This window comes from Eumetopias jubatus, unplaced genomic scaffold (assembly GCF_037043125.1).
Source record: "Eumetopias jubatus isolate StellerSeaLion01/CBP00866 unplaced genomic scaffold, mEumJub1_p1.0 scaffold_16, whole genome shotgun sequence".
Classification (NCBI taxonomy): Eukaryota; Metazoa; Chordata; class Mammalia; order Carnivora; family Otariidae; genus Eumetopias; species Eumetopias jubatus.
This window is the reverse complement of record NW_028274822.1, coordinates 41,072,866-41,090,566: the sequence shown is the minus strand read 5'-3', so window position 1 is coordinate 41,090,566 and position 17,701 is coordinate 41,072,866. Positions and strand designations below refer to the sequence as shown.

The following is a 17,701-nucleotide window of genomic DNA, read 5'->3' as shown; positions in this document are numbered from 1 at the left end:
TTAACTGAGCCACCCAGGTGCCCCAAGAGTATAGTTATTTTAGAATCACTAAAACTGAGCTACAATGAGAAGCCTGTGTAAATGCAGCTTAAGTGGACATGTTGTAAAGCACAAAGTAAAGCACAAGATTATTCCAAATATAAGAGCCAAATTAAAAGTCGTAACTGCAGATACACTGAACTTTTAACTGAGCTGCTTCTCATGTGGGAAAATCTATTAGGCATTCTTCCTGGTGACTACAACAGGGATTTTTTTATTGTTATGTTAATCACCATACATTACATCATTAGTTTTTGATATAGTGTTCCATGATTCATTGTTTGTGCATAATACCCAGTGCTCCACGCAGAATGTTCCCTCTTTAATACTCATCACCAGGCTAACCCGTCCCCCCACCCCCCTCCCCTCTAGAACCCTCGGTTTGTTTTTCAGAGTCCATCGTCTCCCATGGCTCATGGTTCGTCTCCCCCTCTGACTTACTCCCCTTCATTCTTCCCCTCCTGCTATCTTCTTCTTCTTCTTTTTTTCTTAACATATATTGCATTATTTGTTTCAGAAGTACAGATCTGTGATTCAACAGTCTTGCAAAATTCACAGCATTCACCATAGCACATACCCTCCCCAATGTCTATCACCCAGCCACCCCACCCCTCCCACCCCCTACCACTCCAACAACAGGGCTTTATTTATCAATAGTTAATCATTCTCTAAACAGTGCCTAGGAAACCAGCTACTACAGAACAAAACAGAAAAAGGTCAATAACCAGGAAAGAAGAGCAAAAACAGGTGTTCCAGACATATACCTAATAGAAGATAGATACTATAGGTTTGTACTGTCTATCCGAGCTTTACAGTGGCCAAAGACAAAGATAAAGGGGCAGTATAAGATTTAAAAAGAAACCATGATAATACCCAAGTAACTGTGGTCCATAATTCTGGTCTTCATCCTGTGAGTGTCATTTTAACACCTGGGTCAGTTATCAAAATATTATAGTTTGATTTATTTTCAGTATTCTAGAAAACCTATCCTATAATGGATTCTAACCATGTTGATCACGGCCTATGTTTGCATATTGGTCATATGTGAATATCTTCAAAAACTAGAATAAAAATTAGTCATTGAGTGAATAGAAGGAGGAAAAAACTATCAAAATGTACAACAGAAAACTAAAAGCAAGAGCTATTGTTTAGGTACCTAAGCAGAGTACCTGCACAAGCACAAGCCAACCAGATGAAAAAGTGAACTAAAAGCCCAGATTCCTATTCCTTGGTCCCCTGCCCTTTCTAATAAACTATATTAACCCAAAATTTGTTCCAAGTAGGTTAGGAAAAAAATTTAATAGATTTATATTTGTTTTCAGAAGTGTCATTTCGAAGAGAAATAACATCTAAGGGATGGCATTAAAATAAAGAGCAAAACAGAAAGTAAAAATATACAAACAATTATTGCATTTCAATTTTGGGTATTTTCCTACAAACACAGAACTCAATAAGGATCCTGAATGGAAGGCTATAGGCTGGACTGGGAGTCTTGTTCACGGGGACAGGGTAGGAACAGAAAGTTGTGAGCCTTTTCTGAAGGACATTTACTTTTGCATCTTGGGATGTGTAGGAGTTGGCTGAATGAAACTGAGATGAAAAACGTTTTGGGAAGAATGAATAGAATGTACAAGAGTCTTGGGTTAGGAAGAAACTTGTTCCAAGAACTACAAAGAAGCTAGTGTGGCTGGAAGGTAGTGAGCAAAAGCAAGGGTGGCTTTGGGTCATTGAAATAAGCAGAAACCCATCAGGTACCACCTCAAAGAGTCATTCATGTTATTCCTCTATGCTGCAGCATCATCATGGAATATAAGCAAGAATTTTCTCCCTCACACCATTTACCCCAACACCCATGATGCTCTGCTGTTTCAGATGTCTCTGGGAAAACGGCAACAGGAACCATATGTATCGAAGTACCTGATGTCAATGATTACTGTCCAGTTGTTTTGGCTGAAAGTAATTACATATGTATTGCCTCTCCATCGATCCTTATCTCTGCAAGAGATGTTGGTGATCATTCTTATGGGTCTCCCTATACTTTCTGTGTGGTTGATCAGCCACCAGGGACAGCTGACTTGTGGGAAATCACATCAATAAATGGTAAGTGGAATGCAAACTTGCTCATCTTTAAGACCAAAAGCAAAAACAATGACTAATTTAGTCAAGACATGTAATAACACTTTCTATCTCTGTTTCTATGATTCTTGGTCATATTCATAATAAGTAAGAAAATCTTTCATATTCACACTTAGGATATTTGGAAAATTTTTAAACTGAAATAAAAGTAAAAATGTTTTATCAATACTGCAATTACAAATAGTAGTATGTAAATATCAGTTTATCCACCATTTTGTGTACATGGCGCGCTACACCAATATTTGATCAGTTTGAAATAAACAGAACCCTTGACTAACTCACCATAGGTCACAATTTCCTATTTTGAATTATTTCAGGCAAATCACTTAAAAGTTTCTGAAACTCAAGTATCACATACATACATCTATGTATTTGGTACTCAGGTACATAAGATCAATGAAATTCTTTTTAGAAAGAGTGATAAGCTCAGACTTTTTGTAAAGGTAAAACTTTAAATCCAAACTGCTCAATATGGGAAGAATGGTTAGGCAAACAGCAGAACATATTATTCGGATGTAGTATGAACAACATTAAAATTAGAATTATGTGAAGCATTTAGATACAGAGAAACACATAAACCAAAGTATTTAAAGAGTAAAGATCTCCAAGTAGTAAGTGTATTGTGCTAAGGGTTGCTATGTAAAAATGAATGCCTGAAGGTACTGAGAGTGAATTTCAGATGACATAACATTTTATATACTTAGGTTCTAGTTCCTTGAGATGTTAAATGTATAATAGAAAATGAAATGCTATAAGAGAACCTCATTTGGGTTACAATAGCTCTCTAATTTCATATTCATTTGAGGCAACACTAAAAGATGTTTAGGGGGTGATGGGATGAGGGTCAGGCCCTCATATTTCAGAGGAAATATTTCCCACCTCTCTGAAGCCGCTAAGCTTCTCCATTCAGAGAATGGAGAGACCCTAAAAGGATGCCAGAAAAAAATGCCACCCTCAAGGACTTCGTCAAAAGAGGAAATTAAGCAACTTGTTTTCATAATAATACTTTTTGGCTCTTTTCCACAAAACCACTTTAATATTTTAAAAAGCTAGGGACATTAAAGTAACCCCATTAAAATCAAGACAACTTTGAATTCACCCTTCCTATAAAGCCCAATATCCCATTCTTAAATAACAACTGCTAACCACGTTTTCCTCATTAAGATCCTAGATATTATGAGTAAAATCATTTTTAAAAAAAGGTTCAATGTGGAGGTTCATAAAGGTATTCAAATTATATTATAGATTTGCCAATAAAAAATATAATCACATTGGAGACAATATTCCTAGAGTCCTATTTCGATGTTAATTTTAAAGAACAGAATAAACTTTCACCTAATGTGCTATAGCATTGCACGTTATTCAACTCTTACCTTGTGCACAGGTTACATTTTGGTAGACATAGCTGCCTTATCATATAGCTAAATGAAATTAAGAAACCATAATATTTATAATTATTGCATGTTATGGATCAATCAACATTCGTGATTTAGGTGTAAATTTAATCATCTCTAAACCGTCCCTGGGTTAATAAATAAATTTCAACCATGTTTTAAGCAATAATTTCCATGCAAATCGATAGGCAATGGTAGCAAAAAGATTTAGGAAAATAATAGTTATTGGAATCATTTAAATTTAAATGATAGAACAGCGACTTTGAATAAGAGATCAACAAGTCTTAAGGAGGGTATTTGCAAACCATAATCCTAAATAGAAGACTTTTAATATGCCTTTCTGCTCGATAGTCTTCATTCATTGGACAAATATTTATCAAATATTTATATAATATGCCAAATATTGTTGCTCTGGAAAATAATCAACAGGGTCCTAGCCTGCTTCAGAGAAATACCAATTCAGCAGGAAGAAGTATTCAACAATTCATTATAAATATTAAAAAAAAATAAGTAGAGGGTGCTGTATGACTAAGGGAACATGATAAAAATCAGGCCCTAGGTGAGTCTTGGGTATTAAGAAGGGTTACCGCAAGGAATTTCAGTTTATTTTCTCTTTCCTCTCTTCCTTTTCAGCTACCTCTGCAATCCTGACGGCTGGACAGCCTTTAAATCCCATAGTTTACCAAACCCCAATCATAGTGAAGGACAGCTATAACCGAGTGTGCGAATTGCCACAGATTGTGGTGTTAGAGGCCTGTGATTGTGACAACAACCACATGTGCTTGTATTCTAGTACCACAGGCATCAATGTAGAGGACGGCAGCTCAGCTACCAGTGACATATATGGGACTGTTACTGATGAACAAGCTGGGGGTTCAAATGTCGGTCTCGGACCGACAGGGATTGGCATGATCGCTACGGGACTCCTACTACTACTTTGTAAGTACTGGATCAAATCCCCCTTTTCAGCAATTTTTCAAAATAAGAATGTAACCAGGCTCACTGCGGTGGCTAGGTTCATTTGGCCATGTCCTTTTGGTATCTGTAGCAATTCTCAGGGGAATGTGGAAGAAAACAGTGGGACTGATAAGGGCGCGTACTTGTTCAGTAACGATAACTAGAATTAGTGAGGGTCATAGAGATGAAAAACACAAGCAAATTTCTAAATATAATACAGCAAAACATGGAGTAAATCCCATCATGAAAATTTCAGCAACGTGCTTTAAGAGAGGTAAGAAGCAATTCAAGTCCAAGTGGGAAAGGTTGGGAGTCTTTATGGAGAAAGTGGCTTTGACCCAGACCCTACACACTGAAGATTTTCTTAGAAGGAGGATGGCATTTGAGGGAAATCTGAAAGGAACAACACAAACATAAACAAGGAGAGGGATGGAAAGGCATTGAACACTCAGGAAATGGACAGCAAGGCAAGCTGGGAGCCATCATGCAGGAATGTTCCCGATAAGCCAAACATTCTGGGCTTCAGTCCACAGGCAACGAGAAATCAGTGAGGATGTGTGACATCAGGTGACCTGTTCATGCTGGCATAATAAGAAGCAGGCAGAAGAGCCTAGAAGAGAAAATGAGCCTCTGGACTCTTGATAGGAGTGTCTGCAAGTAGGACCAGGGTCATAGGAATGGTGAGGTCCCTAAGCAAACACCGCCAAAAGGGTCCTCCACTGCCTATATCATTTTTTAAAACATGTAGATCCTCAGAGAATTAATACATTTTAGGCTGCGCCTGCAATACTTTAGATTTTGTGGACATCAAAAACCTGGATTCTAAAATTAAAGCAGACCAAATCCTTCAAACTATAATATGAATATGTTTCAATGGAGAAGTACACACTGAAACTTTACCATTTTGAGGAATGAAAAAATAACATGACTTTTGAGCAGACCTTCTTTCTTAAATTAATATGAACTTTCAAGATTATACCAAGATCATGAGTGATTATCATAACGGTATTAGAGATATTTTCCCAGAACATGCCCAATAGCAAATGAGTCGAGGTGTCAGCTTGCTTTTAAGCCACCAAGTCTCCGTCTCAGCTGCACATCAGAATCATTGGCCATCTTTAAAATTAATCCTGTTCAAGCAGGAGTAATCAAGATGAGACCCCAGGTGTGGCATGTGTAAGCCCTCTGCTGAGGCTAATGTGCAGTTCAGGGATAAAAACCCAGGATCAGCCACATTCCCAGTGGACTAACACTCAAAATTTCACGCCTCCTCCTTAATTAGGCCAAGAAAGCATAAGAGTTGTGAAGTCGATTGTAGAAGGGGCATACCCTTGTGGAAAAAGTTATTTGTTCTCAACAGAAAAGCCCAGGCTGTGGCCTGGTGGGGGAGGAGTAGTGTGATGGAGAGAGGAGGGGTCCCCGCCCAAAATATCTTCTCAAAGGGGCTTCATTTAAGACTTTTGATGTTTGCTCCAAGTGAGATTAACTATTTCAACAAAATCGATAAAAGCCCTGATTTAGCAGCTTTGATATTTGCATCGGTACCTCTAACTAACTCAGTGGAATGCATGTTATACTAGGGAATTAGGAAAGTATAAAAAAACAACTAGAGTGGACCCAAAGAACTAAACTGAGTATATACTAGAATCTTAGAAAAGTTAAGAAATGTCGATATTTAGGGGCACCTGGGTGGTTCAGTCGTTAAGGTCATGATCCCGGAGTCCTGGGATCGAGTCCAGGATCGAGCCCCGCATCGGGCTCCCTGCTCAGCAGGGACTCTGTTTCTCCCTCTCCCAGTCCCCCTGCTTGTGTTCCCTGTCTTGCTGTCTCTCTCTCTGTCAAATAAATAAATAAAATCTTTAAAAAAAGTCGATATTTATGGATTAAAGTGCAGAATTGAGGTAAATTTTTCATTATAGTTTGTAGACAAAAATCTTAAAATAATAAATGTAAATAGCTCAATTAAATTTAGTGGGTGATATTTGATTGACTCAAAGTATAAGTATAAGGGTTGAAGAGGAGACCTATTTCTAGGTCCTATACTGAAATTTGTATTCAGTCCTTCTGATAGCATATACTGATTATGTATTTAACTTATAAGTATGTATATGACTTTTGGTTACATAGGTTTGTATATATTGGTTTTTATATGGATATGCAAATAGATATATATACATATCCACAGAGACAGTCTATGTGTACGTTTATACATATCCAGGTACCTGCGCATCTACACATGCTCTTGGAGATAAGTACATATTTATTCATATGTATATATATCTAGCAAATACATATACAGACACAGACAATTATATGTGTGTACATGAGGGGCTAGGAATCAGAAAACTGGATTTGAATCCTGGCTCTGCCAGCAACCAGCTGGGAGTGCTAGAGCAGAGGGAAGAAAGACCCTTATTTCCTAATCTATCAGTAAGAACCCTGATTACATGATGCCTAGCTTCAAAAGTCTATGTGATTTGGTGTTTATAAACATGGATATGTATATTCAATCCTTTAGGGAAAACTGATGCTTTCTTACACTTGCATTTAACCCTTTGGTTCTCAATATAATGCCACGTTTTTCAAAAAAGGAGACATTCAGTGACTTCCTAAATTGGGCAATATGTGTGGACTCTCTTTCCACTTTCTTGGGTAGTGTCACCACTCTTGCTGCTCATGTGTTGTTGCAAAAGAAGACAGCCCCAAGGCCTGGGGACGAGGTTTGCTCCTGTGCCAGAAGGGGGAGATGGAGTGATGCAGGCTTGGAGGATAGAAGGCGCCCATCCCGAGGACAGGGTGAGTGCACTGACATGTTCCAGGGAAGTGTGGGATTTCAGTGGAACTGAGCATGTCTTGACAACTATACAAGACACAAAAATAAAAATATGTCAGTTTTTATATGTTTAACATAAAGCATGCATTTTAAAAATATTTTTCTTTCTTTTCAGGATGTGTCAAATATATGTGTACCCATGACAGCTTCTAATACCCAGGATCGTATCGATTCTTCTGGTCAGTGGACAACAAATTCTGTTGTTCTTTTTTTTTTTTTTTTTTACTTTACAAAATTATTCCACCAGATAAATTTCATGTATAAGTAATTTTAAAGAAAACAGTATGTCTGCCAATCTATTTGGATGACAGTATAAAGACAGGGAAAGTTACTTGTTTGAAGTTAGCACTCTCTTTTTCTTAAACTACAGGCAGCGGAGTATGGTGTAGCAATTTAAAAGGCAAACTCTAGAACTAGAATGTTTGAGTTTGATGCCCAGCTATGTCTTTGGGCAGCACTTAACCTCTCTGGGCCTCAACTGCCTTATCTTTGAAACTGAGTTTGTGATAATATCTACTTCAAAGTGTCACTGTAAAGAGTGACACACACACACACACACACACACACATACACATATGGATGATATATAATGTATGTATTAGATATTATATAAGTTAGATATTATATATGTATATGTGTGATATGTGAATATATATCACAAAATATACACATATACATATACATACAAAGTTTATATATATATATCACAAAATACACATTAGAACAGTGCTTTGCACAGAGTGCTATTATAGCCATTATTTGTAATGCAAGCTGTTCAAAAAAAATAAGAGAACAGAAAAAGCAGCAAATATGCTCTTCTAATATACACGGAAGCACTTTTCTTAAATCCACACGTGCATTTGCCTCACCAGTTATATTCTCCTAATTTGCCAGCTCCATGTGCACCTAGCAATACTGTAAAATACCCAGCTAGTGGGCAATGACTGAACAAAGAGGAGAGGTTGCCCAATTCGAGAGCAGACAGGAGATTTCTCAGTGGTGGTTCCTTAGTATCCCAAACCAGACTCTGGGGGGCGAACATGCCTCTGGAAGCCAGCTGTTCCTCCAGCGCTGGGGTGAACGAGGACTGTTTCCATTTCTGCTGGTCTTGCTGTGGAAGGTTCCTGGGTGGGGTGCAAGCCCTCTCCGACACCCGGGGCAGCTTGCGAGAAGCAGCGATGGAGAGCCCCGGGCGGAGGCGGAGGTCCTGCTCTTTCTTGGCGAGCTCTCCACTTGTGAGTCTAGGGGAGAAGCTTGTGCAAATGCGAGGCCAAAGTCCGAAAGCTGGCTCCCTCTGTACCATTTACTTTTATTTCATCAGCCAGCCTGAGACTGGGTAGAATTCGAATGGCCCCTTGCCTTGCTTTCCAGGACCTGCTCATGCAGGTAGATGCGGTGTGTAACAAGGCACACAGTGGCCGGCAGTGTTTCCGATGGATGAACAGGGCAGACCACGCAAGCACTGTCACCTGAACACTCTCTCCTTTCAGAAATCTACACTAACACCTATGCGGGCGGAGGAACGGTGGAAGGAGGTGTGTCAGGAGTGGAACTCAACACAGGGCTGGGGACAGTCGCTGGCCTGGCCGTGGGAGACCCAGCAGGAGCCCGACGGAGAAGGAGTTCCACAATAGGGACCCAGTGGGAATATGCAGACACGGGCCTGAACATGGCTTTCCTGGACAGCTATTTCTCTGAGGTAATCCCCCTGCACACGGTTACTCAAAATAGTCTTGAGACTGAATGATAACAACAATGGCAGTAGGTTCTTCTGAAATACGTTCAGTTATTCTCAACTCTATCCCAATCAGGAAAAAAAGAAAGTATTTCATTTCTCCTTAAGATACAGAAAGCCAATTCACCAAATGCATTTCATATTCAATTGACATACATCCATTTTAATATTGTGGAAAAGGCTAGCATCTCTCATCATTCCCTACTTCACTTTTCCCTTTTTTTTTTTTTGTTTTCTGTTTCCTTCTGGTTTTCCTACTTTGTTTCCCATATTAGCAGCAAAACAGGAGGATCCTGATCAAGAAAAAAAAATGTGTATCTGTGTCCTGTCTTTACAGTGTCCTTCCTGCTCTGCTCTGCAGGTATCTCCAATAGAAAGTAGAAAAAAATAGATTAAAGGCTAGGACAGGGGAAGGAAGAGAATGGTAACTCAGGAACAGAGCATCACCATGACTTGATGATAGATCAGGGCCTAGAATCCCTGTCTCCTATTCTGTATCCAGTGCCCTATCCCAAGGATACCTGTCCCTCACTAAGAGAAGGGATCATGGGTCTATGAGCGTTCCAAAGAAGAAAGCTCCATAGGCATTAGATTGGCCTAACAGAGTAGCACAAAAGATAAATAAACCCCTTGTGAATCCCTACTAAGTATGCTTATTTCATTTAATTAGCAATCCATTTCATATCACATTTCAACTAGCCTGTTTTACTCCCTATATGGTAATACATGAGTTTCACCACTGATCTTAACAACAACAACAAGATGCTAAGGATGTTGTGGTAATTCTAAGCTCTTTCCTAAAATTGGTGGTTACAAATACTATCACAGACTATGCATGAATAGCATCGACTATTTAAATGAGTGATCGAGTGGTGCCCGGGTGGCTCAGGCGTTAAGTGTCTGCCTTCGGCTCAGGTCATGACCCCAGGGTCCTGGGATCTAGCCCCGCATCAGGATCCCTGCTGGGGCAAGAAGCCTGCTTCTCCCTCTCCCACTCCTCCTGCTTGTGTTCCCTCTCTCGCTGTCTCTCTCTCTATCAATTAAATAAATAAATAAATCCTTAAAAAATAAATAAATAATAAGTGATTGATACCACTTAGTATACTCAATAAATGGGCACAAATTATATATGTATCATAGAAATGTCATAGAAATTATATTTAACGAATCATTCATAAAAATCACACTCATTTTAAAAAAGCTTTACCATTAACATCAAAATTGTACTGGGCATTCTGATACGTCAAATAAAATTAAAATATGTTCTCCTTTCTCTGTGTACACTGAGGTCATCCTTCCCCAAATATTTCAGCTCTACACTTAAAAATTGGCACTACATTTCAGAGGTGGTGAGGCACAGACTCTCCCTCTACTAGGTGGAACCTGCAGAATGGTGAAGTGCTTCCTTCCTGCCACATTTTACACCACCACCCTCCACCCCTACAGCCAACATGTGCCCCACGCAGGAGGGGATTATCCTCTTACGGAGGTGTCACTTCAAAATATTAAACGGCAGGGCGCCCAGGTGGCTCCGTCGGTTAAGCGTCTGCCTTCAGCTCAGGTTATGATCCCAGGGTCCTGGGATCGAGTCCCACGTCAGGCTCCCTACTCATCAGGGAGTCTGCTTCTCCCTCTTCCCCTGCCGTTGCCCCACAACTTGCACTCTCTCTCTCTCAGATAAATAAAAAATAATAGTTAAAAAATATTAAACAACAAAGTTTTAAGGTAATACCAAACTCATGAAGAACTGATTTCAAGACTTAAAACCATTTATTTCCAATGGTAGAATTTAGAGTCTAGTACATAGTACAGACTGGAGGGTAGGCAACATGATGTAGTGTAAAAAGGATAGTTGGACTTGAGGTAGCATTCTACAATTATTTGAGTCTTGGGCACACCATTCACTTTCTCTGGGCCTTCGGTTACCTTATTTATAAAATAGAGAGGGGGTAAGATTATAGCAGGTCCTGGGGGATTTCATGGAACCCAACAGGGCCACAGCGGCTGAGGGAAAGTGAGGAGAGAACTAGCAGCCACCCCAACCTCTTCAAATAGAGAAGTTCCCTTTCATCTGTTCTACATAGAGGGCTCCTAGGGTTGTCATTAAAAAAAAATTAAAAGTCACAGTAGGTAACCTCTTATTGTCTTTTCCTGTTAACCTAACTCCAAAGACATCTTGGGTCTCTTCACTTAGGTCACATAAAACCACTGAACATTTGGACATAAGTCTCTGAAACTTAAAGATATTGATATCTTTATACGTGCTTTTATTCCAAGTTGATCAACTATTTCTCCTTAAGTAAATAACATGTTGAATATAACTAAATATATTTTGTTATTTCTAGACCACCTCAGAAACAAAAGACTATAAATCCAAAAAACTAAAACCTTGCTTTTGACAAATCTAGATTGTCAAAATCTGAATAAAATGTAGAAATTATTTGTTAGCTTTCGAATAAGAACAATGCACATTTATTCAAATTCTATGCACCATTAATACAGACTGATCTCCTTTAAAAATTCCATTTAGAATTTCAGCAAAAAACATCAGTTTTTTGGTTTTTTTTTTTTCAGTTCATTCCATTAAAATCTCAAATCAAACACCTCTAAAGCACTGTTGTTATTCTTTGGTTACTTTAAGGGAAAAGAAACTTCTAATTTCCATTTTCTTCTAATTTTAGAAAGCGTATGCTTATGCAGATGAAGACGAAGGTCGGCCAGCAAACGACTGCTTGCTCATTTATGACCACGAGGGAGTGGGGTCTCCCGTTGGCTCCATTGGTTGCTGCAGTTGGATTGTGGATGATTTAGATGAAAGCTGCATGGAAACTTTAGATCCAAAATTCAGGACTCTGGCTGAAATCTGCTTAGATACAGAAATTGAGCCATTTCCTTCACAGCAGGCCTGTATACCTATCAGTACTGACCTGCCTTTGCTGGGGCCTAATTATTTTGTTAATGACTCCTCAGGAATGACTCTCTCAGAGGCTGAATTCCAGGCAGAAATGGCAATACCTGAACCCATGATCCATGGGGATATTGTAGTGACTGAGACTTACACAACGGCTGACCAATGTATGCAACCCACTACAATTGTTTTCGATCCTCAGCTCGCACCTAATGTTGTAGTGACAGAAACAGTAATGGCACCTGTCTATGATGTTCAAGGAAATATCTGTGTACCTGCTGAGTTAGCCAACACACACAATGTAATCTATACTGAGAGACTGCTGTCTAGTCCTAGTATGCCTGACATGAGCTGTGGTAGCATGAATGATGGCTGTATGGGACCTGTAATGAGTGGCGGTATTTTGGTAGGGCCCGAAATTCAAGTGACACAAATGGTAAGTCCCAACATTCACATAAGCCAAACCACTGGTTCCACATCCCCAATGACATCTCGACACAGAGTAACACGGTATAGTAACATACATTACTCCCAACAGTAAGTGTTTTGGGTCAGTATTCTATAGGGAGACCTTGCACTTTGTAATCACCAACATATCCATCAAAGGTGTATAATGTACTATATTTAACGTTTTAACAGCCAACAAATATTCAGATATCCTAAGGTCAGTGCCACTCTTTGAATATATCTTTTAGGGGGTGAATATGGCTAAGCACTTTAGTTATAAGCCTTTTATAATTCTTTCTGGTTTTAAATAATGTGCCAAAAACTTAAAGAAAATGTGTTCTATCCTTTGATACTGTCTAATAAATAGCACATAACTCATAAGGCGAATCTTAGAGGTCTTCAGGCCTATAGGACTGGTCATGTAAGCCAGGATGCCCTTCTTCTTGGAGGCTGCAAAAGAAGTCTTGCCTGTATTTACCAGTCGTATTTATCTCTTGAGAAATATTTCTGTTAAAAATTTTTAATTGAAAAAGTGAATGAAGTGTACATTTCTGAAAGGAGATTGAAAAGGAAAATAGAGCATCTCATTAGCAATCTGAAATCATTTGTCCCTTCAAACAGTTTCTCAAGATATGCACTATTTAGGGCATGATTAATATAATACAGGGAAAGAGTTTGCCAGCTGAGTGCATCACTGAAAATGGTTCACTGAAAAGAATTACATATGTATAGATATGCATATATACATAAGTCAATATGGATGAATTTTTATCGCACTTTATTGATTTATATCAGTAACTGTAAATTCAGGAGAGTAAAAAGAATTATGACAACAGTAGAGTACAAACAGTTCTTAGGGAAAGCATTAGAGTATTTCCTTCTTGCAGAGAATGTTTTTTCTATTCTTGCTAATTATGTCAGAAAACCATATGAATATGGTTTTCTCCATTTTGTTGACCAAGTCATAGAACTTTGATTTGGTGATCAGATATTCTGCAAAGCACCTGGTAGTTATGCATGTATTCAACAATATTTTCTTAGAAGCTACTATGTATTGAGTGCCAGTCTTGTCTCTATGAATAAATAGATGAAGAAGACAAACATGATTTCTATCTTCCTAGAACTTCTAATGCATTTCTAGACTTAAAACTCTGGGGATACAGATTTGAGTTCCTACCAAGAATAATTAACAAAATATTTAAGTCCATTACCAAGTTGTGTTTCTCTTTTTAATACTGTTTCTTATGTTGAATGAATGAAATGGAAACACAATGCACAGATTGCTTACTTTTAGTAGGTATAAAGCGGGCTTGAGAAAAACAAGTTCTAGCAAGATCATTTTATTTAATTCTGTAAAATATGTAAACTATATAGTAGTAACTATAATGTGACTCGTAAAATAAGGTAAATGAAATAAACTTATTTTCAGGGCTTATTCCTTTTGGAAGGAAATATTTATAGTGTTTCTTGCCTAATTTGTTCCTTTATAAATAAAACTACTGTAGAATTTGGAGCATCTCACATAATCTCTCGCCCAATTCTCTCATTTTACAGAAGAGGAATTTAGAACCGGAGAGGTAAAAATGACCACAACCTGCAGGTTGTGGTACAGAACCTTGAAGCCATTGCTTGGGTACTCTGGCCCGGGTTTCCATACTATAACTTCATCAGACATGGAGAGGATCAAGTTTGGCCTGTTGCATGGTCTTTGCTATTTCCTAATTGGAAGAAGAAGTATCTTTCAAAAAAAAGACAATAGGTTTTGTGAAGTTTAAGTGCAGAATGGCTAACACAGTATAATGCCAGAAGGTTATTTACATGTTTTCTCATCTTTTCCAAATTACATGTATTACCAGTTGTTATAGTCATTCCTCACTGTACTTACTCACAACCAAGATCCTGCTACATTTCATAGATCTATAATTTGATGAATCCATATAGCAGCCAACGAGCATTAGTACCATGGTCATTTTAACAGTCAACAACCAGCGATGCAACACCTTGCATGCATTCAGTGCTATGGCATATCCTGAAGAGGATATTTCTCTCTTGAATTCTGCATTCTACTGGGCCAATAATTTTTAAAATTATGAAAAAACTAGTGAATAATTAAATGTAAGGTGCTAATGGGTTTAAAACTGAAGACACTATAAGATTTGAGAAATGACGAAGAAAATAGTACTAAGCATTTAACCGAAACCATTTGTGAGAAGGCTAAGAAAATTTCTCTATGAACTTTTCTATCAATACACAAAGATTTAAGGGTGCTTCCAAAAGAGGAAATCTACCTCTCGTGGATGTTTTCCCTTATGCTGTTCATGGAAACAAGACCAGAACCACTTTATTTTCTCTTTCAACATTATCAGTGAGGAAGAACTCCTCCATTATTCTAAGATGGTCCATATCACTCACATACGATAAGCCTCTGAAGTTGGAATATTATTAAAATATCATACCAAACAAAATAGAAAGCATCAGGTAAGATTTCCCCTTCACTGCTGAAGATTAGGGTATTGATTTATCTAGGATATAAAGATCATATAGCATTGATAGCATTGATGTTAAGGTTTGAAAATGGATCCAGAAATCCAAGAAATGAGATTTAATCAATAAATATAATAACATATAGTTTGAGTCATATCTCTTGCCCCACGCAATTACCTGAAGGGAAGGCATTATCAAATGCTTAAATGGGTTCTCTTAGAAAAGTCTTATTAGGTGAAGGGAAAGGAAGACATTAAGAAGACAGAGTATTTATAGGGGCGCCTGGGTGGCTCAGTCAGTTAAGCATCTGCCTTTGGTTCAGGTCAAGATCCTAGGCACCTGGGATATGATCCCAGCCTAAGCTCCCTGCTTAGTGGGGAATCTGCTTCTCCTTCTCTGCCTCTCCCCCTGCTCATGATCTCTCTCTCTCTCTATCTCAAATAAGTAAATAAAATATTTTTTAAAATAAAGAGTATTTATAAACTTGTTTCAGAAAAAAAATGATTTGAAAAAATTTCTTCTTTTGGATATTTCTGATTGCAATATATTACCAAATGTAATAATGTTTTATATATTTCTTCAATAAAAAATATATGATAAAGAAAGAAATGTTTCATTTTCTCTTTGGCACATGTAGGGTTCTACACGCAAACACGCATCCAGAAAACCTTTCCCCATTGTGTTACTAGGTGATTATCATGTCTATTGTGATGGGTATAATATAGGAGCATGGATTTACATGTAAATTGAAATTCAGAATAATTTATTTACCCATCAATGGTAAAATTTCTCAATAAAATCATTTTCTTAGTAAATGCTCACTATAAACAAGTCAACTGAATAAATTCCAGAAATTGTTCTAGACATTGTATAAATTACAGAATTAAATATCCTCTTTTCCCCCTTGGATTTAAATTCGATAAAATTATCATTATTGTTCCTCTACCAGAACCACTAATTTCTGTTGAAATAAGAAAACGATGAATTTTCGTAAGGGGAATTGAGGAAGACTTCTTGAAAATGGTGAGATCTGAGCTAGGCCAAGCAGAATTGCTTTAGTTTTTAGGTATAAAAACTAAAAACATAGGATATATTCAAAGAATACTAAGTGGTCAAATTAAATATAATAAAAAATGTCTAAAGCAAAATAGGCATTATAAAATTATTACATGGTCAGCCATTTGATATGATGCTTACTGTACTAATTACTCAGAATATATGATCCTATTGAATTTGTAAAACAACACTATGGTGTATGACTGATACCCATGTCATCCATGAGGACACTAAAGCATTGTTATTTTTATGTTAGAGCTTTTGTGAGTAGCAGGGTTAAAATTCAAACCTAAGATGGCCTACTCTTAATCTTCAAATTCTTTTGACTTAATTCTGGAAGGATATGTGAGAAAGGCAAATGGTAAAGAAACGTGAGTCCCATTAGGGGTTTGGTTTTAACTTGGTATAAAATGGGAAATAAGTGAAATTTTGTGTGCTGGTAAATGGCCAGCTCTCATTTTAGGAGATGACACTGGGGCAACCATCAGGACTCCTCATGACAGCTGGTGTGCTGTTGATCACAGAGACACCCCCAAGACCAGAGAGCCAAGGACCCTCCAAAAACTCAACATTCCAAGGTGAGATTGCTGGCCCCAAAGCCTCAGCGATCCTCTTGGACCACCACTGTGATGAGCAGGTATATGTTGGGCCTTCTGAAGTGACTCCAATCAATCAATCAAAGTTTTTCTACAGTGAATGCCCTTGACCTTTTTTTTTTCCCCCACTTCAAGTGAGGTGTATGGACTATTTGCAGTTCCTGGAATACGGCATGCTTTCTCATACTTCTGTCACTCTGCCGCTCCCTGGTTCCTTAACCTGGAACCCTCTTCACTCTCTTCATCTACTTAGCTTTTCCTACTTACCCTTCAACACTCAATTGTTCAAGCATTGCCACTTCTTGAGAGCATTTCCTGGTATCTCTTTCACTGCCCCCAAGCTGCTGGCTTAGCTAGCTAGCTCTCTTCTACCCCCACTAACACACGATTTTAGCCTATGCCTGCCAGTCTGTGAGCGCCTTGGGGAAAAGGGCCCTGCTTTTCTCCAGTGTTAATAGAATATCTAGCATATAACATACACTCATTAATTTGAGAAGTGAAGAATATAGTCCAATTCTTTCAGGCACCTAAAAGGAATTGTCTACTGTTTAACAGCATTGCCTCTGGATAGCAGCCTTTTGAATGATCTTTGAAAAGCTTGTATAAATGCCATCCTTGGGAAGAAAATGTAAGTATACAACTCACAAACACAATTAATTTCAGGAGAAATTTACTTTGTGCAGAAAAAGTAATAAAGTTATTGAAAACCTCAGGTGCTTTTTGAAAGAAATTATGTTATAGTTGAGTAAAATAAATTTTAAAATGTTACAGAGAAAGGGATTTTACTTTCAGGATTTACAGAATAATACATCAGAAGAAAGTTAAAATTTCTGAGAATTTGAGAGACAATAAGATTACCTTTCATTAGAGCCATTGATTGTGGGTTTTTTCTCTTTCAAAATCATTTCCTCTATATAAGGTCAGTAACAAAATGTGTGTGTGTGTGTCAGAGAGCATTACAGCCCGGAAAAATAGAGTTCCCAATATTAAGATAAATGTTCTTTACTTTTTATGAAAACCAAATAAAGGAACCCTAAAAATTATACTTACATATTACATGGAAAAAATTCCCAGAAAGCCAACACTTATTGTCACTACATATGGTATAATTTCCTG

The 17,701-nt window shown here is 37.9% G+C and overlaps 1 protein-coding gene across 1 annotated transcript in view; it reads left to right on the top strand.

The window, feature by feature from the left end:
* DSG4 (desmoglein 4) overlaps positions 1-12,543 on the top strand; it is a 40,804-nt gene extending 28,261 nt beyond the window's left edge. The window contains 6 exon segments of the mRNA XM_088019396.1: positions 1,912-2,139; positions 4,203-4,508; positions 7,183-7,322; positions 7,475-7,538; positions 8,850-9,058; positions 11,776-12,543. Of these exon segments, the coding sequence (XP_087875522.1) occupies positions 1,912-2,139; positions 4,203-4,508; positions 7,183-7,322; positions 7,475-7,538; positions 8,850-9,058; positions 11,776-12,543 (1,715 nt within the window).
* Positions 12,544-17,701: the final 5,158 nt, after the last annotated feature.